Raw genomic sequence first — 23117 nt, forward strand, 5'->3', positions numbered from 1 at the left:
AATATATTAATTTCAATGAGAGTAATTAATAGTTACAGGTAAGTAAAATTATAATAAATCAATGTTTAAATTAAACTTTATTATAATATAATGGGCAATACATTTATCATTATTATAGACACCTGATTAAATTGATCGATCGCTTAAATTGATGAATCGCGGACTTTATCAGCAACTGCAGCCCACACCTCTGCTTCAATATCTTTCAATAATACTTGAAATGCTGGCACAAGATTCGTTTTCGTTATTTCTGGACTAACAGCCTTTCGAAACTGCGGACACAAAATATTTAAATATATAATTTATAGTATGATAAAAACTTTCTTAAAATAAATATCTCAAATATATATTTAAGTTTCTTAAAAAAGGAATGATGAGTAAAGCCTTCGGCACACAATACGATTTTTCATGCTAGATCGCATACGAGACGTCTTACTACGTATCCTCATTGGCTTACGATTGGTTTACGATCCTCAGTGACATAATCATCCGAGCCAATCGGGACACGTATTAAGATGCCTCGTATGCGATCTAGCATGAAAAATCATATCGTGTGCCGAAGGCTTAATACAGTTTTAAATTATAATACTTACATCTGTAAACTAACTTATCTGCCACCATGTAACGAACAAGCCATCATTCATCACTGGTGCATTGTCAAAGCATAGGCATAACTAGTTGCTGAACATTCTCTTGTTGTAACAACGCTGCAATATTGATGCAAGCTTCAACAACCAAAAGACGAACTGAATTCTGTAAAATTACGAGTTGCTCCGTATAACAATCTGATTGACAAAATGGAGAATTCATAAAGTTTTATTGTTTTGATGCACTTACTTGTTCGTCCTGAGCAAGTATAACAAACATGGGTATTAAATCAGATTTAAGGTACTCGATTTCCACAACTTTTGTGAATTTTTATTTATTAATTCCGACTAAACTATTATTTCCCAAATTATAAGAGCGATTTCCTAAACTTGCCCAAACGATTCCCAAACGATTGGAATAGCCGAAAATAAAAAATATTAAAGTCGTCTGCTAAATGAACTGAACTCACCTCGAGAGCTGAGGCAGTTCATGCGTTCTCATGCGCTGTGTGGTGGGGCGCGGAAGACCATTCCCATGCGCGCATGAATTGCGCATGGAGTGAAACGGAACGATCTTCAAGTTTTCCATGCGCTTCATGCGTGAAACGGAACGCACCCCTGGAAATCTGCACCCGTACTATGTAAAAAAGTAACCAGAGAAATAGAAAGAAATTTCCTGTCTATATACAGAAAGTAACTACTTAAGCAAAATCGTGCATCATCGGACTGTTCCGATTGTCGCCCGAAGTGGTAAAAATAGAAAGACTTTCACAGCTCTTTCTTTATCTATTTTCTAACCTAATGGTATACCCTGCCCTGACCGTTTCACTAACTGTAACAAGGATAACTTTAAAAGAAATAATGGGTAAGTATTATTTTATATTATTTATATGTATATATGTGCGTGTGTGCATGCGTGGGTGCGTGCGTGCGTGTAGGTGTGTGTGTGTATGTTATTGGTCGTTTATTTTATAGAAATAAAATTTTTTCAATGTTTTATGTTTGTAAATTGTTAGAAAACAATTAATATAATGTATTATTATATTATTACCTTGTAGGAAAAAATTATGCAAAAATTACTGTACAAAAAATTGCGTATTTTTGTGAGGAATTTCTGCAGTTTTGTACAAAGTTTTTGCCTTCAGAATTTTTCTGCAGAATATTTGGCAGAATTTTCTGTACAAAATCTGTAAAAACTTTCAGTACAAAAATCTGTAAAAACTGCAAAAATTTATGTACAAAAATATGCAATTTTTGTGTAGTAATTGTTGCATAATTTTTTTCTACAGGATTATTTTATACAAAACTTAAATTATATATACGCTATAGTTATTAAATTTTAATTATTTTTTAAAAGCAACCGAAGAGTTTGAAAGAGATTTTAAAACAACTTCTGAACATTGGGACGTAATTATAAATTATCCCATGTTATTAAAATCCAAATTTGGAGGATTTGATGGAGATAATATTAAAATAAAAGAATTGTGGGAAGAAATGATTGGAATCCTCAACAGTTTAGGACATGGACAACGTTCTATACAGAAATGGAAAGAGGTATATATTATACATAAGATTATCTGAATATTATTTGTAATAAAATTTAGTTTTATGCTACAGGCTATTGGACGCTGGAAATCCAAAGTAAAAGCAAAAGCAAGACGTCAAAGGCAGGAAATGACTGCAACAGGTGGTGGATCTATGAAAACAATACCACTCACCCAAACGGAAGAAAAATTAATGGCCATCTTAGGGTGGAAAGCTGTAACTGGAGATTTAAACAAAGAATTAGGAATAGTTGACTCCAATACAACTATTAATAATAAAGGTAAAAGTAGTATTAACAGTATTAAAATAGTATTAGTAGTTTTATATTATAATTTTATCATATAGTTTATTACACATTTATTATCTATTGTTTACTATAGTCACAACAGAACGATCTACAAATAATAAAATTATAACATCAACTCCGAGTAAAGTAATATCATCCACATCTGTACAACCTTTTATTCGTACAAACACTGAAATGATTATACCCGAGGTGAGAAATATTAATGATAATAAAATGATAATAAAATGTAACAAAGTGTGTAATAAATTATATAAATAGAAAGTGTTTTTATGTAATTTGCAGTCGATAGCATGGCAATCTGGGACGAAAGAAATGACACAGTCAGCATCGACTTCAACGTCGACAAAAGAAATGACACAATATAATATTGTTGAAAATAAAAACAAGAAGATATTTCAAGAAGCGAAGACTGTTAGTAGTCCGGTTAGTAATTACTGATTACTTACAAGTACTTAAAAAGTTAATTTAATGACCTATGGTAAATATCTAATAAATGATCTATATGATAGATACAAACAGTGCTATCAACAGCATCCAAATCTTCAGGAATAATAGAACCTCCACCATTAGTGCTATTAAAGAAAGGAACAGCAAATGGAGATAAAGAAAAACCTTCTGTATCAACGTCAAACAAACGAACAGTAAATGAAGACAAGGAGAATTTTTCATTACAAAATAAGAAAAGAATAATTACGTCATCTGATAAAAGCCAACGATATGTGACTTTGACCACAATGCATCGAGAACAAACAGATATATTAAATAATATTAATCTAAATATTCAAAATGCTTCTTATCACTTAGAACAGATTGCATCTAATATCAATCAATTGGTTAATTATTATATTACAAATGAAAAAACAGATAACGAATTTGAATCTGTTGAGTTTCTTGATGACAATTACAATATGACAGAATAATTTCATAATTTTATTTGTTTTATATATATATATATAGTTATATTGAAAGTATATATTAAAAGTTATTGCATTGTGATTAAAGTTACATGTCGTTGATCTTTAAAGTGCTTTTTCACGCTGACGCTTGACGCTCATTTTTAGCGTGAAAAGACATCACGTGATTAAAAATAAAGATACCCATTCGTCATTTTTAGTCACATGGTGTCTTTTGACGCTAAAAATGAGCGTCAAGCGTCAGCGTGAAAGGATACCTTTAACGGTGCCTTATTATATATGCCAACCTTAAAGGGTGCCTTTTTATGGGCGTCAGTTGACGCTAATATTCTGACCAATTCTAACGCGTAAACGTTTTCACGCGTCAGTTTTGTAACTTGCGTTGTCTATCGCGTGCGACGATTGGACGCTGGTTTGACGCTATAGAAGTTAGAAAATTCGAACTTCTTCAACGTCGACGTAGAAACTATCATGACGTCACAAATCGTCTTGACGCGCGTCAACTGACGCCTATGAAATGGCACCTTTATACGATACATATTACAAATTTTTAGTATATAAGTGAAAAAAGAATTAATAATATTTGTAGAGAAAAAGAAAGAGAGATGAATGCAATAATGACAATGTTAAAATTATAAGAAAAAAAAAAGATTAAAACGTATATTTTTAAGAGATGAAAACAATCCATTTAATCTACCGAATTTATAATTTAAAGATTTATTTCGCTTCCAAAGAATTAATGCAATAGTTAATACATAGAGCCAAAGAGATACAAAAGTATAAATTTTAATTTTTCATTACTCACTATTAATAAAATGTACGCTAACGACATAGTTGGATTATAATATTAATTGTAAAATTGTCTTGCTGTAGAAATTATTAAAAATAATTTGAACAACTATTTCACAGTTAATATTATCAGCGTATTTCGAAATGCACAGTTAATTTTAAAAACTCTATAGCATACATTAGAATGTAAATGCGATCACCTTTAATATTATCCCTGAATATAAAATTGCAGTATTACGATATTTTTTCTGCAAAAGCATTTTTGTATACATTGTTAAATTAAATAAGGCAAAAAATTATTAAGTTTAAGTGCAATGTTACTGTAATATTTTAATATATGCAATATTATAAATATTATAAACAGAATATTTATAATCAGTATTATGTAGTTTAATAATCTATGTAGAAAGTACAAAACTGCTGTGTTGTTTAATACGAGATTTTCCGTTGTTCAATAAAAGCTGAAAATATTATGTTTAGTGCAACATAAGTGTGACATTAAGTTTTTACCTGTAATCGTATTGCGTTCTTTATTTTTGTATTATTTATTATATATATTATATGTCATTATATATTGTTATATGATTCGAAATAAAATAATTTTATTGAATATTAAAAAATAATTTTTTTTTATTATTATCGTACAATTTCCATTATCGAAAGTATCGATTAATTATATTTGCACGTTGATTGCGACCTGCATTTAAAACATTTTCAATATTTGGTATGTTATGATCTATTGGCATTACTATATATCCATTATTGTCATCATCCATTTCTAGTTCATCATCCAAAGGCATATTAGCTTTCATACACATATTATGTAGAACACAGCAAGCATTAATAATCATTCCAGCTTTTTGTGGATGATATTTTAAAACGCGATCTTTATTCAAAAGGCATCTAAAACGCGTTTTAAGTACCCCTAAAATGTATAATATTATTATAATATCAATATATTTGTATATACATATATATATATATATTATATATATATATATATATTATCACCGACGAAATACTATTAGTAGTACTCGTCAGTGATATTATACATACGTGTGTGTATATGTGTATGTGCGCACGCTGTATGTGTATATATTTATTGTCTATGTATAATTACAGAATTTATTGTCTATGTTTAATTATAAAAGTAAAAATGTATACCTATACATCGTTCAATACAATTGCGTGCTATAATTAAATGGTCATTAAATCTTCGTTCAGGTGTATCTTGTCTTGCATTACGTATTGGAGTCATTAACCATGGTTCCAGCGGATATCCACTATCTCCAATTAACCAGCTTCTTCTGTCACCTAATCGATAATTTTCTTCTAAAACAGTTCTAATCGCTGAGGAATTCCAAATAAATGAATCGTGTGCTGCTCCACCAAAATTTGCATTAACGTTAATGATATTAAGATCTGAATCGCAAATTATCTGCACATTTTTAGCATGATACCCTTTTCTATTGAAATAAATATGTTCATCTTCTTCTGGCTCACTAATGCGCACTTGTGTGCCATCAATTATTCCAATAATTCCAGGAAATTCAAATTTACGCATAAATTCCTCTTTTATATGTTGTTTTCTTTCTTCATTAATTGGAAACTGAATCCATCGTGGTGCAATAGCTTCTATGGCATTACATATTTCTGGAAGATATTTACTCATCGTTTGTTGAGCAATTGCAATATTAAAATGACTTCCTACGCTTCGTTGATAATGACCAGTAGCAAAAAAATGTACTATTGAAAAAACTCGCAACGGAATTGAAATTTTTGTATCTCTTTGCCCTTCATCCATGTGTGGTGTCAATTCTTCTATTAACTGTTGCATTAATTCTTTGGATAATCGAAATAAGCGTTTAAATTCTGAATTTGGTAAATCAAAAGGATTGTTTCTATCTCTTAAAAATATACGTTCTAATCGTAAGTTCTCTTTTTCTTCTTCTTCTAATTCTTCTCTTAATAATATTCTCATTATTGCATCCATCTCCCTCCCCTCTCACTCTTTCTCTCTCTTTCTGAAAGTATTAATATTTTTTTTTTACTTTTTCAGATTAATGCTTTTCACACAATGTAATTATTACGTTTGACCTGGCTGGCCTCAAATTGATTTAATTAAATAACATATAACGTTTCGACCGTTGGTTTCGATCCTTCTCAAGTGCTTGGATACATAGAAATTATGTGGTACACATTCAGGTCAAATGTAATAATTACATTGTGTTTTTTTACAATCACTGGCGAATAAAGGATTATTTTAATTGCTTAATCCTTTTCAGTTGATTATTATTTAATATTTATTAATTTAGAGAAAGAACGTTTAGAGAAAAATAGTAAATTAGAATACTTATGCTAATTTTCTATTTTGTTTCTGATAAATCCTCAGATAGCACAAAATATTTATAAAATATTTATAAAATATTGATAAGAAGAAAAAATATTTATGATAAGTATTTAGTACATATTTTTATGTCCAAGTTTGCCAGGTATAAAAAAATTATGATATATGTATTTCATTAAATTTATAAAATAAAATATAACTAATAAATATTTATTAGTTATATTAAAACATATAAATATTTATGAAAATATTTAAAATAAATGTTTATACATTATTATCAAAGAATGTAAAAAATATTTCAAGTTCATCCATAAATAATATTTTTCAGTACATTAAAAAAATATATTCTATATATTGTTGATAATAATTTTTGTATTATTTCTAAATTTGTATCGTTTATAAAAAAATAATTATATAAACATTAAAAAATATTTTTTGAAAATAAATTTGTTAAATATTTATGATAAATATTCTGTGTTATCTGAGTCTTAATTGCCATTGTCACACTTAATCTATTGTAATTATGAATATTGTGAGTAAGGTGTAAATAAATAAATATATATATGTGTAAAACGTATACTTACATGATAAATATAACAAAACGTTTATTATTTAGCTTGAGAAGCTTTAGTAACTTTTTAAAAATCACTATACAATTTTGTTTGTTACCCAATGTTTTTAGCTAAAATTTTAAGCTAGTATAATACAATTCTCTATAAACGAAGATTTCCGAACTGTATAGAAAAAACGTTATGTGGTACGAATTGTTATAATCAAAGACTTTCCTGTCTTCCACTTTCTCTTTTCCATGTCTACGCCTGTCTATGTCTATAAAGTTAGATAGTTCCATGGCTGGCAGGCCTGCCCCTATCCGTGAGGCACGCGCGCTCGGCTGCGATCAGCGTGAGCCGTTGCGCTGTGTGGCGCTGTGCGCACTCGGCTACGTTCGCGGCATTCGCGGCTGAGCGTCTCTTTCTCCTCTGCCTCTTTCCCCATTTAACGTTTTGACTCCGAGGCGGTTGTCGGCGTCTAAAAGCCTAAACACAATGCCAGGCAACAGGCAACAGGAACAAGAAATAAAGAAAGAGAAAAAGAGAGATCTTTTCTCTCTTTCATTATTTCTGTTCCTATTACCTGTTGCCTGGCATTGTGCGTTTAGGCCTTTATACCCACTCTGAATAAATCATTTATTAACCACTAGATGGACAGTTACGATACTTTTGAAATACACTTTAATATATTTCTCACAAGTACTGTTCGTTTATTCTTTACTATATGTACAGGCATCGAGAGTTTTGAACTTGTACTGATGGTATATATTAGTACATATAAACATGAGAGCATAAATGGGGGTGATAGAGCCCTTCGGGGCTTCTCACTCTTCCTTTCAGAGAATAAAGGTCGCTCTCCATTTTTTTTTATATCAAACATTTATAAAATTAGTTTTTCAGAAGAAATATAAAAATTAAGTAAATATAAATTGTTTTATAATTATACCAATCAAACGCGATTATTTTCTTATAATGAAATTACTGTATAAAATAAAACAGCACTTTTAAAAAACTTATTGAATTGAATTTCAAAAGAAAAACCTAAAGACTATATATCCAGTGGCAAATAACTGATTATGATTACTATATATAAGTTATATGCCTCACGGATAGGGGGAGTGCGATATGTGCGTGAGCGTGCCCGGGCTTGAAATCGCATCACAGTACGTGGGTCGATTATCATTTGTAATCACGACTCATGGCTTAATTGTCGCTTCCCCGCAGAGGTGACCAAACCGTACGGTCATTTAGGCTTAGCAAACCTATGGACTCGAGCTCACCACAATGCGGACCTATGCATACGCATATACATCACATACACATACACTCATCTACAATTGACTCACATATATACGACACGCATACACCAGATTTTGTCAGTAACCCAAGCAACACATATTAGTCAAGATGACATCGAACTGACATCAACTTGAAGTCAAATAAAATGAAGTCATTTTGACGGTAATCACCCAGACAGCACACAATATTTACGATAAATATTTATAAATATTCATTTTTATTTTTTTTTAATATTATATAAATCTTTTATACATATTTTACACATATTTTATACATATTTATAAATATTCATTTTTATTTTTTTTTTAATATTATATAAATCTTTTATACATATTTTATATACATGAAGGAAAAATCTTTATTCAACATATTATTAAAATATAGACTAAACATTTTATACAATTTTTATGGTGAATATAAAAGATAAAGATTTATAGTAATATATTTTGTAAATATTTATAAATATTTCATAAATATTTTTATAATATTTATGATAAATCTTTATGATCTGTCAAATCTAAGGCCACAAAAATATTTATAAAATATTTGGATAAATATTTATAAAATATACAAATAAATTTTTGTAAATATTTTATAAATATTGTGTGTTGTCTGGGCAGTCCCTCAATATTGATCAATTTTTGATGTTATTTAGACGTCAAAATTACATCACATTGACCATTTTATAAGAATTTATCCATAAACTTGCATAGCTACATCATTGTAGTCATAAAGAAAATTCCAATTACAATTTATAATAGAAATGTAATTGGGTAACGGGTACAGACAAAAAGGAATTGTTTATAACATTACTGCAACAAAATAAAAAATATTTTTTGCAATGTGATACATGATTTCCATGCAAATTTTTCCCGTACAATCGAATGGCTATTAAATCGTTATTAGTTTTTCTCAAAAAGTTAATTTTCGTAATTTGTTTAAACAAATTTGGTTATAAACAAATTAAAAAATTGTTTTACGCCTAAAATGTCCTTTTGACCTGAATTGAAGGTTCCAATAGTTACTTTTCCGATTCTTCCGTTAGTCTAGCCATGGGCATTAATGGGTTAATCAGCCACTATATCATAAATACTGATACAGTGAAAAATGATGACAAATCGACATCTACGTATTTTTAATCATTGTTTCTCACTGCGGTGTAGAGGGGAAGGATAGCCGCTGCGCGAGTAGGCATAATGCTTTCAATAATGTATATATAATATTTATAATTAATAGTAATTTAATAAATTAATATTTATTATATTATTTTATTAAATTAAATGAAGTTAATATTCATTGCAAATTAATATAAATATTAATTTGAAAACATGTTCATTGTAATTACATACTACACTTGTTTAAATATTAGTGTAAAAGTAAAGCGTTGTCATATTTATAAAATAAATAATAAAAACCCTAATGCGCCACAGTAATAATATTATTGGTTAAATTGATAAGTTCAATAAATACATCTTTCAACATTATATTACAATTTTATTGGCAACATTTTTTGTAAAATTTATATATTTTTTTTAGATATTTTGAAAGCCTGATCTACGTATAGAGATGAGAAGATAAAGTTAAATTAACCAAGTTAAAATGATATTATGTCAACCTCATAATATCGTTTATTTATTTATACTTTTTCTACACAAATAATTTATGCAAATAATGCATCCACATATAATATAATAAAAATAAATAAAAAGTGTCGGATATCTTAAATGGATGTAAACTTATAAAAAAAACCGTTTAATTCACGTACGGAAAAATGTCACTCGCTTGGTGCTGCTCGGTGCTCAAGCCGGCAATGACGGAGCAGAATAATCGGTTCTCTGAAATCCAATCCCTCGAGCGCGGGAGAGGGGATCGACAAATATACTTCACAATGATAACTTACGCAATTGATGTATCAAAAGGGGCTCGACAGAATTCAATGCTGTCAATGTCGTCAGATGTTACTGAATGCTGAACGCTCGATATCGCACAGACTTATTGGCACATGTTGGGGCGACAAGAATGAAACACTTATCAAAATATCATATGTTCCGTTATCGCGTATAAATGTACATACACACAGTATGCATCTATATCATATACACACACACGCACACACACACACACACACATGGCGATCACATGACACATACATAAAATAAAGTGCATTCGAGGCTGCAACGACGGACAGGTAGAGACACCAGGCTGCGCTAGACGACACTACGACAGTTGAAAAATGGCGGACTGCGAGAAGGAGGAGGCGCACAATCTCGTAAGCTATTTACCTTTACTTAGCATTTATCTAATCGTCTTAGACGCTTAAACCTTTAGACATCAGATAGCGAAAATCTTTCGTAGCTTTAAATCATTTCACACTCGCTTGTTTTCGTTGGATACGTAGCCAGCATTTTTGAGGTTATGCCGTTTGACATTTCTCCGATTGTATACGATCAGTATTATAGATAACGCGAACGCCCTGTGCCGACCGAATCGATAACATTCCTCTGGATTTGCTTCCAGCAAATGGAGTTTGAATGGGTGCTCCATGAGGAAGTGCACTCCTCGCTGTCGCAGCTCCGGAACATCTTAATGGTATGCGCACAAATAAATTCTGTATAAAAATATTCCTGCTTGAAATGCCCCAGCATTTGGTTTTGTTTGTCGGAAGCCGACGTAACTTGCGCATTAATCTCGCGTATTTATTTTTAAGGAATGTGCTCAACGTTTTCCATTGGCTCTCTTTGGTAATGATCAACACAATAAAACCGACAGATTTGTGTTTGCGGCTCCACATGATCAGGTGAAGTGTGTTGCAGTTTTGACAGGCGACAGCATCACAAACGCGGTAAAGTGTCTTTGGTGTACCTACCCGATTTCAAAAGATCTATAAGATCTATTCGTAGTAAATTAATAATTGCTGATTGCCTTGAGTGTTATTTTCTGCTTGTAGGAAGTGAATTTTAAGGTGCAGCGACAACAGAACGTTAACATGAGGACGAGTATTCAAAGTGAACATCCATGGAAGTTGCAGCAAATTCAGGATGCCGCCAACCATTTACAGCAAGGCATCGCGCATATAGACAATGTAGACAGACATTATCTTTTTAAAACGTCGGATGAAGTCATGCATGTATTAGGTAATATTCTCGGCTGCCTTCAGAGGAGCAGAACTAGCTTGATTGTTCCTAGGAAGAAGACGATTGACGATCTCATTAAGAGTCGGAATATGGTATGCGAGATTTATCTCATTCATAGATTTTTTATCATTGTTATCAATGCATGCAATACTGAGATTTTTTTTGTTCACAGAAATCTCTCAATCCAAATCTTCCAGAGAATTTAGCCATTAGCTTTTACATTCAAAGCTACAAACTGGTTTTAGCCGTTTATCAGTTAGAAAACGCTCATGGCAGTGTTAAGTATGAAACCCAGCAAGCAGAGTGCAGCGTGCCGTGGCTCAATGACGCTCTTGTATTGCTTACTATTGCTCTACAACTTTGTCAACGACTAAAAGATAAGGTTTGTTATAATTGTTTAATAAAATATTTCTTATTTAATTCTATAAACTCTAACATGATAAACTTTCCAGATATGCGTTTTTTCCCAATATAAAGATTTTACGGTAGGTTCTCGTGTTCCTTCCGCGATGGGTTGGTAACCTGATACCATAATTCGATTAGTTCGATGGTACACGATGGTACGATGCAAGCGAGAAAGATTTGGCCTCAACTAGTAACATTTGTTCTGGCCTTTGTTTTTACATATGTTAATTGTTGCCCTTTCATTGTATTTCTCATTGCACTAGAGTGTTGTAATTCTAAACGTTTCTAAACGTGATTATAATGTGCGCCTAGTATAATAATATATAATATATTGTTAAACTATACATACTGAGATACCGATCAGATTCACATGGGGATGTGAATTAGTGGATAATAACAAATCATTTATTACAGACAGAAATGGAAGATTTTGACAGCATTTTGCCAATTACTGGTGTGCCTATCACCATGTTATATATTGTGTTCTTCCCATTTCTGTGGTAGGTTTTTCATAATCGTGTAAATTTAACTTTGGCATGTAACAGCTAAAAATTCACCATTTTACCTACTAATTGATAGAAAGGTATTCAATACATCTACTGTGATTCTAGAAATCTACGCTGTAATCCTCTCCTTACTGGATTAGAACATACTTTTGTATGTTAATCTTTATTTTCTTTATTATATTCTTTGTTATAAGTGTTGGCGTGTATATTTATACAACGCATTGTATGCGTAATCACTATATACAGCATGATTTTCAACTTAATTTTATGGAACTATTAAGTTATTCGAGATAATAACACACACACACACACACACACACACATATTCTGTCATAATACTTAATGAAATCAATCGAAAGAATTTTTGTAAATAGTAATTCGTTCATATTAATATGATCATGGGAGCATAAAAACTGAAATTAAAAAAAAAGAACTTTTATTTGCCAGACAACCTAACATTTTCACATAATTTGTCTTTAAATTTTTAAAAAATTTTAAAATATAAAGAAACTTAAATGCAATAACTTAATATCTGTTTGTTAATAAAAAGGCGTGCTAATTTAATATGACTATTGTGTGTATAGTTATAGAAAGTGCCATTTTATTTATCAAGTATTATTTAAAGATAATAAGTAGATAAATACCATGTGCCTCATGATTCCGAATTTGAATATAATATTAATACTTTACATGATGGTACAATTTTTGTAATCGGTATTTTGATTACTAAAATTGTAACAAATAATATATATACACGTGTTTGAAAAAGAGAATATTGCCAAAGAAAATGTCCTTCTAGGTTAACAGTAGGGAAAGGATTAAGGTTTATAATTAAAAGAAGTGCTTAAATATAATAAGTAGATAGTAATTCTTTTAGTAAATTAAAATTGTATAGGAAAAAATAAATTTCCATGTGTATTTTTTTTTAACGGTTTAGAGAAATTTTTTGAAATTGCTTTTCCAAGAATATAACAAATACTTTAATAGATTTAATACAAAATTTTTTGTATAATTTATTGTTTATTGGTTGAGAAAAGAATATTAAATTTTCACTCAAGAGTTTATACACAAGGAATATTAATTAAAAAAGATCTTGCCCAAGTCATTGTTGCATAGTATTTCCACAAGATTTATATGTATGTTTATATATATTAAGAGATGTAATGTTTATTATTTTAATGATTTTTATGTTTATTTTAATCTGTAAATTTATTGTAATCTAATTCAAGACATCAAAAACTTGTAATATTTTAAGTATTAAATTTATATCCAAGATATTGTTTATTGTTATATATATTGTATGTTATAAATATGAACCAAACAAACACATTTTAAATTTGTCTTAGAAGTTTATTAGATATATTGTACTTATGTAATTTACATGTTTAATTTATTTATTAATTAGACAATAAATGTATAAATTAAATCAATATCAACTTTCAACAACATTTGTTTTTATCACAACCCAGTTTTTTGTGAGCATAATTTCGTTTTTGCCAAGTTTTAATAATTAATTATTAGATTAGAAATCGTTAAGCAAATTGTCTTTTCATCTATGTTCATATATAGCACACTATGAAGTACTATTATGTGCAGCTTGATAAAATATCGTCAATATGTTGTCAATATACATCTAACAAACAGAGGAATTCAAATTATATAAATTGTATGGAAAGCAGTGATATTATATATTTTTATATTCGTTACAGATTACGTATTTATATGCCATACAATAAATATTAATGAAACGTTGTGTACGAAGCTGTATTGATTGTGTAAAGACTTCAGGTCAATCTTTCAATGTAACAGCCATATGGCTCGTTGGTCTAGGGGTATGATTCTCGCTTCGGGTGCGAGAGGTCCCGGGTTCAAATCCCGGACGAGCCCGTTGTATATTTTTTTTTACTTTGTATAATATACATATATATACTTTTTAATTTATAATATTATTCCACGTGTATCACAAAACTCTTATGCAAATAAAAATATGTCATCTTAATTTAACTTTAATAGGTGTACCAATTAATTGCCTGTAGTTTATAATTTCTCGGTTTTTACAAATCTTTTAGTTCTGTCTTATTGAATCATCGTGATAGTGTATCAATAAACATTTTATTTTATTTAACTCTGTACAGAAAAAATATAAACCCATACATGTGTGTGTGTTTGCATTATAAACCGTATTTAGCGAAGTAACAAGTAAACTTGGAAAGGAGTGTGTGGTACAAGTGTGCTCTACGTGGCATATGTATACGCTTGCGAGAGCAATCGAGCAACCAAAAAGTGGAGTGCGATCAGTTGATCAGTGCGATCGTGGTACAGGCGTACAGGTGGTACATTACAACTGACGACGTGATTTAATAACATGTCACTTGCGTGGAATCCTTCGAAAAAACACAGCGAACGTGAGAGGTAAAGTAATATTAGTAAATCAGTAACAGAACAATAAAATTATATCTATATATTTAAATATATAAAGGAAATGCTTCAGCAAGTGCATTATGTTTTACCTAACCTATAAAATTGATTGTTCGAACTTCGACTAAATTTACATAACATCAGAGATGAATTCATAAATAAAAATATATACATGAAAGAGACAAAAATAATAGATTCTTTGTTATTGTAAGAGAGATTTTATTCTTTGAGAAATACTTGAAATTATTGGAGCACTTTATTTCCGAAGTGATTGTTTGATATATTTTACTTTATTTACTTAAATTTTCATAATCACACAAGTTTAAATTGTCTAACATTGCTTTTCACAGATGGGTGTGCATCTATCCAATATATCTAAACAGCAAAAGAAGCTTAGCAAACGGGCGAAAGTTAGTCAAGGATAAGTGTGTGGAGAATCCAACGCATCAGGAAATACGGGACGTTCTACTGGCGGCGGGCCTCAACGTAGGCGTCGAGAATAAGTTGCATCCGAAGGAACGTAGCAAAGAACCTTTGTTTCGTGGTCGTATTCGGGTGCAGCTGAAAAATGACGACGGCACGCCTGTGCGGCCTGAGTTTCCCACTAGATACTCCTTGCTGGAATACGTTGGTACTTCAATTTCAAAGCTGAAGACTCGCCAGGGTAAGCAGAGCTCAAGCGAGCAAGCATCACAGCCATCTGCATCGACTTCGAAGAAGGGGAAGGGCAAGGGAAGGAGGTAAAGAAGATTCGGAATTGTTAAAAGAGTGATTTTTTTATTTATATATATTTTTTTACGTTATATATACAATATTTGTACATGTATATATATGCTCATATTAGGTTTATGCTGTTCACATAATATATAAGGTAAAGAATTAAAATAATATTATAAATGATGTAAAAATGTGCTATCATTTATCTGTTTATCACAAACTTTATTACTCTCCCTAATTTTAATAAAAATTACGAAACTAAAGAATATTATGATAGATTGAATCGTGGAGTCATCAATTCAAAAAGATCCAAGTAATTACCATCATATTATATTTCTCTTATTCAAAATTTAAATTAAAAAGTTTGATTAAATTCTATTGATTTTTAAATTTGAATTGAAATTTAAATTAAAGAAATGCAAGAATAAAAAGATTGCTTATTATATGTGTATATTTTTTAGTTTATTTAAAATAGAATGGCTGAAATGAATTGATGTTAGTGTTGAATTTTTTTTAAAGATATATAATTAATACTGCTCATTAGGAAGAAAATAAATTTAATAATTATATTGCTATTTTTGTTCTTGCTGTACAAATTCGATATAACATTAAAAAATATTAAGCTTATATATTAGATAGATAAATAAATACAATATGTTTAATTTATCTTGCTTATGATTAATCGGTTTCGTTTTTCTCAGATTTTTTCTCTTGAGGAATGTTGTTTTTAGTTGTACTGTTGGATTTTTCTGTTTCATTATTGAAACGAGTTTTATCAGCTGTTGAAACTCCACTTTTCTGTTCAGTATTTGCGTTGTTTTCGCAAAAAGAGTATGGATTACTTGCAGTAATGAGCGGGTCCGATGTATCTCTTCCATAGGGTGATGCAAGTTGAAGAACATAGCCATTAGTGATAGGATGGAGCATGTTCATAAAAGGACTATAATAAGAAGTATATTGATAAGGGTGATTCTGATATTCCACTGGTTGATATTCCATTGATTGATAAAACGGAATTTGTGCGCGAGTAACGTATGGTTCTGGATGGATCTGTGATGGAGCAGTTGAGCCGTGAACATTTTGCTCAGTAGGCCCATCCTGAAAGAGATAAATTTTTATTTATAATTTTTCTCTTGTTACAAAAATCAATTGAATGCTTAGTTACATGTAATTTCATTCAGGGTCGGTTGTTCCAACTTCTTGGTAAATTTACCTATCAGGTAAATACATGTTTGTTTTTATTTATTTAAGAAAAGAAATGAAGATAGACACATGCTTACTTGATAGATAAGTTTACCAAGAAGTTGGAACAATTGACTCTCAACGATTTTAGTAATTAGACAATTATTTCTATCAACGTATAGAATGTTACAACTCGATATATGTATTAATCAGAATGTTGAAACTTCTCTTTGATTTTAACGACACAATTTTTCATCACAACATTACTTACTAAGAAAAAGTAAATTTACATTTTACTTCGTTACATAAAGTTCATGAGTTATGTAACATGTTATGCAAAACTTACTGCATTATTTTTAGCGGTCAGATGGCTGGAAGTTGTGGAACCACCATTATTTTCACATGGTTGACTAACAATGTTTGTATCTGATTTATCCGATGGGAACTAACAGAAAAGATTTAATTGTAGTGTTAGTACGTTTCTAACTTTATATTCATTAGAAACATACAATCAGATTTTTACAATTTGAAAAAGTAGGCATTCATATAAAACCTTTACTCAAGGTAAATAAAATGTGGCGTGAATCGTCAAGTTTTGTTATATCGATTGCAAATTATAATCTTGTTAAATGCTACTTACACGAGAATTTCTGACGTGATGATGATACACAGGATGATGATGGTACACTCGTTGAGGGTGTAATATATGATGCAAAACATGTGCAGGAAGGCTGGCCGCTCTTAATAAAGGGTGATGAAGAGGCAATCCGTGTGGATGAACGATTGAATCCAATAGACCCGTCGGTTCGTAAAATCCTCTTGGATAGGCGATAGCTGGATTCATCGTCCTTGAGTGGTGGGTCGGAAGATACATCTCTGCGCCTTGCATGGTCGGACTCGCGTACGAGGGTGCGGATTCTGATACCATATACAACGGAGAGTCGCATGTATTCCAAGAAACGGGACTGGTTAACGATGCACTGTGAAATCCGTCTTCGGGGTTACTTTCTTCAACCACGCCCGAAAACGAATTTGTCGAAGAAGAATCGTCGCTATCGCGAGCCGCATTGAACGCCCTGACAAAATGGGAGTGACCAGCTGCTGGTCCTCCATTGATAAAATACTGTGCCACTTTCTCGGCATCTCCTACAAGGCAATTCGACAATCTTTATTTCCAGGCACTTCGGCGTACATCTGAAGATACCTTGGTCCTCGCGGCGTTTCTCAGATGTCTTTTAAACGCTCTTTGGAATTTTAGAATCCTCGAATTTAGATATTAGACTTCTTTATAAACGAAGTTATCTTTTAATAATTAAAACTATAAAATTATTTTTAAGGGAAATGTTTTCGAATGTTCCATGACATTATAGTGTTTTTGAAATTGAAATATAAAGTAAAAAATGAGGGCACGTTTTTTCGAAACGGTTTTTGAAAAATGGAAACCACGAAAGAAAATTAAAATGTTCTTTTATATAACTATAATTTTATCTTACCCGGTCTAAGACGACGTCTGTATTTTAAAATAGAACGTACGTTTCGCTCCTCGTCTGTCAAATCGTCGGAAAGCATATTCAATTCGATAGCTTGAATTTCTTTTTGTATGCTCTGTATGCATTCCGTACCTGAAACTATAGTATTGTTAAATTAAAGCGTGAAATATGAGATAATTTTTTAAACAATTTTTTTACATTTTATTTACATGGAAGATATACTTGTAAATATACATATACTAATACCTTCGTCATTATTGTCAGTAAAATTGCATTCACAGCGGCCGTCCGCGAATACTGCAGTAGCGTTACATTGTACGCACAGCAAATTGCATGTTTCGGGATCGTTTGCATCCAATAAAATGCCATGAATTGTCACTGCACATGTTGATTAAAAAATTATATATATTACTAGATACATAAATTTAATAATGACAGATATAAATCCGTATTTTTTTCAAAGTTACATACTCCCAAAGATATACATCCGTAAATCTTTGGGAGTATGTAACTTTGAAAAAAATAGCAATTTAAATCCTATATATTAAAAATTTAATGTTATTTTTAATAATACATTTTTTATTAGCTAATAAGATAATCTTTGATATAAAGAAATTCTTCAAATTTTTAAAATATTGAATAAAAATTTTACGTTTATTTTTGTTCGAATAATTGATTTTACATAAAACGACCTACATTTTACTTACCATTTTATGTTACCAATTTTTTGCATTATCAAAAAAATTAGAAAGAGAGAGAGAGAGAGAGAGAGAGAGAGAGAGAGAGAGAGAGAGAGAGAGAGAGTGAGAGAGAGAGAGAGAGACAGAGAGAAGTGTTAATTGAAAAGATTTTTAATACAAACCAGCACAGCATAGCATATGAATTAATAATAAAAACTGATATCGGATGTTCATGTCGAGTAATGAATAATAATCCAATAAAAAATTTTAAGTCACATGTAAGTTGCGCGCGATTCCGCACCTTACTGCTATGACGGCAATTGTACTTTGATTTATAAAAGTTTACAATTGCACAATTTGCGAGATGTGCTGATTGTTGCTCAAACTGCTTTTCTGACACTTTTAATAATGCAAGTTCGCGATTTAATTTATTGGGTGCATCCAGTTGCATAACGTCTACCGACAACGCGATGTGTCAAATGTCACAATCTGTTGGTATTTTCGACAAAGGCATTTGGAGAACAATTGCGAAAATGCATTTTGCTACATGTCAAATTTTTCTTTTCATCACGACTTTAAATACGATAATTACGAAGAATAAAGCTAAACGTAATAATCTATAGAGTTCTGAAAATTGATAATCACAAATTAAAAGATTTACACAATTGATTACAAAAAATTTTCATAATTAACAATATTAATTACATTGTTTTAATATTATTTCTATAACATAAAAAATATTAATGTATTTTAACAATATTCGTAATATTTAGAATATTAATTTTAAAATTTGAGAGCATTTATTAATTTATTCTTTTTTTTATTTAATTAAAAAATTATTAAAATGTACAAAAAAATTAGTTAAGATTATTACGTTATTGTTTATAATAAAAATAATGTATATTATTTTTATTATAAATAACGTGATAATAATTTTATTTAATTTTGTGCAATTAATAATTTATTTAATAAAAAAAAAAAGAACTTTTACGTGATAATATTTTCAAGTAATGCTCAAATTGATATTTAATGTAAAACAAAAGAAAAAAAAAACCTTCACCGTGACAATGCTCTCACGCATTGCCGTGACCAGGATTCGAACCTGGGTTACTACGGCCACAACGTAGGGTCCTAACCACTAGACGATCACGGCTACTGAAGGTCATGTAAACGAGTTGCGTTTTTAACGTATTAAACGAGTCATGATATATATACCAACACTTATAAATATACTTTTAACACAATTGTCAAACAAATTACGTCATCGTTTCTTTTGAATAATTGAATTATGTAGAAATACAGGTAATAAGGTCAGATCCATTGAAATTGTATACATATATAGTTGTAAGAATTAGTTTATTGGAAATTTATTTGAAATTATCTATATTATTATTAATTTTGTTAGAAATTGTTTGTATAATTTTTTATACTGACATTACGAAGCATAATAAGATTTTGCACATAATTATATTATGATACTGCAACAATTGTATTTTAAAATAGTGACAATTTATTGTTAATGTGAAAATATTTAAATCGATAGAAAAATGTATTTAACTTTTGTATTTACAATTTTACATTAAATTATTTTTCAATGTCCAATACATGTACACACAGCAGTCGGCACGTTACTTTTTAAAATTAGTAACAAAAGTAACGAGTTACTTTTTACAAAAGATAATTGTAATTAATGCTATATAATGCGTTACTATTTTAAAGTAACAACGTTTCAAACAAAATTACAATTTTTTAATAAATTATTAACAATTAATAAACTAGTTACTAATTTTATCGACCATTGATAATTATACTGACATTATTTTTAATTACCAATCAACCCGCAGGAGTGACCGAACCGCACGGTCATTTGAGCTTAGCAAACCTATGGATCCGAGCTCATCACAATGCGGACATACACATACACCTATACATCACATACACATACACTCATTTACAATTTACATATATACGACACACACACACACATACACCTATACAGATTTGTCAGTAATGCTCGAGTGAACAAAGTGAAATACAGTAAATCATTGAAGTAAATATAAGAAATCATCTAAAGTGATAAACTCCCACAGATCACAGCAAATATAGAAGTACTTGTAATACAGTCAAAAGTATCAGATATCTTAAACGAATGTGACACATTACACTTACAAAAAAAGTTACCAATCAAAAATTTTTCAATTATCGGTACTTTACAAACAGAAAAAATAGTAATTCTAAAAAATTCTTTTAATTTACACAATAGTAAAAAATACAAACTGAAAAATAACAAAATTCCCAATTTAAACTTTGAGCATTGCTTTTTTAAATGCTTTATTGAATACATTTTTTTATAATATTATTTACATAAAAAGACAATAATATAATTATTATATTAATATGAATACACAACATACATGAATATTTAAATGTAATGCGCACATCGCGAAAATGACTACCTATAATTAATGTATTTGCATTTATGTTGTGAAATATTCCATCAGACTTGTATCGATCTATTTAGTTTTTTTCGGACAAGTTTCTCAGTTATCTCTTACGCATATTTTTACATAATTGATGTTTTGTGACAGCCGTAATAATTTCTAATTTTTATATTATATTTTGTGCTATAGATAATTTAAATCTAATAATAATTAAAATATCCTGACTAAAATATTCTGACATTAAATTAATTTTTAATTACTGAAAATAATTTTAATCTATAATTTTTGTATTCTTTATTTCATAATTCTCTATATTTTATTTTGTATATAAGTATTAAGTAAATACCGGATGCATTATATTTTATATAATGCATCCGGTATACAAATCTAGTTATTATTGCATATTATATTATATAATATAAATTACATTAGCTTTCAAACAATATCGGTATCGAATAGTGCATAGAGATAGGAATAATTTAATTGTATGTCATTCTATTGCTTAATATGAGCTAAATAAAAAATGTTAAATTTTGATCTTGTTAAGATAAATTGGTTCCATCAGTGTGCATTCGTATTCGTATTCGGCTTAAAGTTATTAAATTCGAAAATCTAATGAACACTACAAATTCTATTATCCCCAATATATGAGCTGCGTTAAAAGAGCTAAATTTTAGATATCTTATTACAACATGTAGATTCCGTTAATATAGTTGAATCATTCGGATTAATTAAGTGCTATTTTCGCGTTGAAATGGGAATAAAGTTGCAGTCTGCAGATTACTAAAAATGGCTCGACTGTTCTGGCATTAACTGTGTCGATGCCAGAAGTAGTCTTAATGGTACGTATGGGATACGTTCCTGAATCGTCGTATCGTAGATAGCATCAGAAACCTGCGAACCACTTGTTCTTTCATGCTCTCCCGATCATGAGAGTCTCCAGAAGAGCCTATTTCAACCAAGCCGACATAGAATCCAGCATCGTCTTATATTCATACCTCTCTCTCTCTCTCTCTCTCTTTCTCTCTCTCTCTCTCTCTCTCTCTCTCTCTTTCAATTCCATTGCCGCCCGTCATCTCAAGTGTGGTGCATTCTAGGATTGCGATTGAAGAGATACTCAAGGATACGTAATGTAAAAGAATCTATACAGCATGCGAGTCCCAAAGGAACTATGAAGGTTTCTAGCGTTATTCTATGACACTGTAGGATCAATTGATCGCATCCTGAAGAGAATTCGAATCTATGACGCAATCCGAGAAGCAGAGAGAAATCTTATATTACACAGGGTTCTGGAGTCAGCGGCTCTTGTTAATTTTCTAAGACATTTTTCTTTAATGTATGTCAGATTAATATATGTCAAGATACAGTGTTTTCTTAAAACTGTCTGTATCTTTTTAACTGAGCTTTTTATTAATTATTTTCTTTTAATCTATATTAAAATTTATTGAAAAACTTGTGATTCTCTTATTTCTCAGACCTTCTAAAGGTTGGAAATCTATCTTTTCAATTATTTCAGGTCTATACATTTATAACATTTAGATATTTTTGCCAAAGAAAAATCGATTCCAAATAAATTAGAACACAGCGAAAAAGAATATCCGATAATTTTGGAATATCCTGTATAATGCGGTTTCTTCTTCTTCGTTTTAGACGTTCATTAGAGAGAGACGGCTCTATCGATTCTTTTCTTTTCCTCGCTTTTCTCTTCACTCACATTACATATTACAATGAAAAGATTATCGAAGAATTCGTTATCCTTTCTATTGCTTCAGACGTACGCAACCGATTTTGTAAAGAGCAGAAAA

The 23117-nt window shown here is 30.2% G+C and overlaps 5 protein-coding genes and 2 non-coding genes across 13 annotated transcripts; 4 read left to right on the plus strand and 3 right to left on the minus strand.

Annotated features, from left to right (window-relative positions):
- The first annotated feature begins 824 nt into the window (after window positions 1–824).
- On the plus strand, window positions 825–4628 carry LOC118645492. 5 transcript variants are annotated; one of them, XM_036286675.1, is made up of 7 exons: window positions 825–1452; window positions 1945–2141; window positions 2205–2412; window positions 2513–2628; window positions 2698–2862; window positions 2949–3132; window positions 3585–4628. In XM_036286675.1, exons 1-7 carry the CDS (start codon window positions 1389–1391, stop codon window positions 3614–3616), a joined length of 966 nt encoding a protein of 321 aa, XP_036142568.1. In that variant the 5' UTR covers window positions 825–1388; the 3' UTR covers window positions 3617–4628. The 5 variants fall into 5 exon arrangements, with proteins under 5 accessions (XP_036142568.1, XP_036142569.1, XP_036142570.1 ...); XM_036286676.1 differs by having other exon boundaries at window positions 3592–4628; XM_036286677.1 differs by lacking the exon at window positions 3585–4628 and having other exon boundaries at window positions 2192–2412; window positions 2949–3395.
- Window positions 4629–4749: 121 nt separating this feature from the next.
- Window positions 4750–10362, minus strand: LOC105834106 (putative nuclease HARBI1). Of its 2 annotated transcripts, none has more exons than XM_036286679.1 (3): window positions 10240–10362; window positions 5307–6166; window positions 4750–5067 (listed from the first exon to the last, which is right to left on the minus strand). In XM_036286679.1, exons 2-3 carry the CDS (start codon window positions 6133–6135, stop codon window positions 4796–4798), a joined length of 1101 nt encoding a protein of 366 aa, XP_036142572.1. In that variant the 5' UTR covers window positions 6136–6166; window positions 10240–10362; the 3' UTR covers window positions 4750–4795. The 2 variants fall into 2 exon arrangements, with proteins under 2 accessions (XP_036142572.1, XP_036142571.1); XM_036286678.1 differs by lacking the exon at window positions 10240–10362 and adding an exon at window positions 7074–7960.
- A 124-nt stretch (window positions 10363–10486) lies between these two features.
- Window positions 10487–12814, plus strand: LOC105838110 (protein rogdi). Its single transcript, XM_012683401.3, has 6 exons — window positions 10487–10608; window positions 10857–10928; window positions 11047–11181; window positions 11287–11565; window positions 11646–11855; window positions 11926–12814. Exons 1-6 carry the CDS (start codon window positions 10573–10575, stop codon window positions 11992–11994), a joined length of 801 nt encoding a protein of 266 aa, XP_012538855.1. The 5' UTR covers window positions 10487–10572; the 3' UTR covers window positions 11995–12814.
- Window positions 12815–14199: 1385 nt separating this feature from the next.
- Trnap-cgg lies at window positions 14200–14271 on the plus strand. Its single transcript has one exon. It is a non-coding gene; the product is annotated as a tRNA-Pro (tRNA).
- A 150-nt stretch (window positions 14272–14421) lies between these two features.
- On the plus strand, window positions 14422–15704 carry LOC105838108 (signal recognition particle 19 kDa protein). Its single transcript, XM_012683398.3, has 2 exons — window positions 14422–14796; window positions 15153–15704. The coding sequence occupies exons 1-2, from the start codon at window positions 14750–14752 to the stop codon at window positions 15544–15546; spliced, it is 441 nt and encodes a 146-aa protein (XP_012538852.2). The 5' UTR covers window positions 14422–14749; the 3' UTR covers window positions 15547–15704.
- A 258-nt stretch (window positions 15705–15962) lies between these two features.
- LOC105838105 lies at window positions 15963–19541 on the minus strand. Of its 2 annotated transcripts, none has more exons than XM_028193939.2 (6): window positions 19054–19541; window positions 18438–18569; window positions 18195–18329; window positions 17342–17847; window positions 17048–17146; window positions 15963–16617 (listed from the first exon to the last, which is right to left on the minus strand). In XM_028193939.2, exons 1-6 carry the CDS (start codon window positions 19103–19105, stop codon window positions 16198–16200), a joined length of 1344 nt encoding a protein of 447 aa, XP_028049740.2. In that variant the 5' UTR covers window positions 19106–19541; the 3' UTR covers window positions 15963–16197. The 2 variants fall into 2 exon arrangements, with proteins under 2 accessions (XP_028049740.2, XP_036142575.1); XM_036286682.1 differs by having other exon boundaries at window positions 17342–17619; window positions 19054–19533.
- A 411-nt stretch (window positions 19542–19952) lies between these two features.
- Trnah-gug lies at window positions 19953–20024 on the minus strand. The gene has a single exon. It is a non-coding gene; the product is annotated as a tRNA-His (tRNA).
- Between the last annotated feature and the right edge of the window lie 3093 nt (window positions 20025–23117).

The sequence above is a fragment of the Monomorium pharaonis genome, chromosome 5, assembly GCF_013373865.1.
Source record: "Monomorium pharaonis isolate MP-MQ-018 chromosome 5, ASM1337386v2, whole genome shotgun sequence".
NCBI classification, from domain to species: domain Eukaryota; kingdom Metazoa; phylum Arthropoda; class Insecta; order Hymenoptera; family Formicidae; genus Monomorium; species Monomorium pharaonis.

Bases quoted from the DNA above. Each gene is read 5' to 3' on its own strand.
- LOC118645492 (XM_036286673.1), top strand. From the start codon at position 1,389: ATGGTATACCCTGCCCTGACCGTTTCACTAACTGTAACAAGGATAACT. The intron at 1,453-1,944 runs GTAAGTATTATT...ATTTTTTAAAAG, and splicing joins AACTTTAAAAGAAATAATGG to CAACCGAAGAGTTTGAAAGA. The intron at 2,142-2,204 runs GTATATATTATA...TTTATGCTACAG, and splicing joins CTATACAGAAATGGAAAGAG to GCTATTGGACGCTGGAAATC.
- LOC105834106 (XM_036286679.1), bottom strand. From the start codon at position 6,135: ATGGATGCAATAATGAGAATATTATTAAGAGAAGAATTAGAAGAAGAA. The intron at 5,068-5,306 runs GTATACATTTTT...TATACATTTTAG, and splicing joins TTGTATTGAACGATGTATAG to GGGTACTTAAAACGCGTTTT.
- LOC105838110 (XM_012683401.3), top strand. From the start codon at position 10,573: ATGGCGGACTGCGAGAAGGAGGAGGCGCACAATCTC. The intron at 10,609-10,856 runs GTAAGCTATTTA...ATTTGCTTCCAG, and splicing joins AGGAGGAGGCGCACAATCTC to CAAATGGAGTTTGAATGGGT. The intron at 11,566-11,645 runs GTATGCGAGATT...TTTTGTTCACAG, and splicing joins TCATTAAGAGTCGGAATATG to AAATCTCTCAATCCAAATCT.
- LOC105838108 (XM_012683398.3), top strand. From the start codon at position 14,750: ATGTCACTTGCGTGGAATCCTTCGAAAAAACACAGCGAACGTGAGAG. The intron at 14,797-15,152 runs GTAAAGTAATAT...TGCTTTTCACAG, and splicing joins AAACACAGCGAACGTGAGAG to ATGGGTGTGCATCTATCCAA.
- LOC105838105 (XM_028193939.2), bottom strand. From the start codon at position 19,105: ATGAACATCCGATATCAGTTTTTATTATTAATTCATATGCTATGCTGT. The intron at 18,330-18,437 runs GTATTAGTATAT...ACAATACTATAG, and splicing joins TACTGACAATAATGACGAAG to TTTCAGGTACGGAATGCATA. The intron at 16,618-17,047 runs GTAAGTTTTGCA...TATCTCTTTCAG, and splicing joins TGACCGCTAAAAATAATGCA to GATGGGCCTACTGAGCAAAA.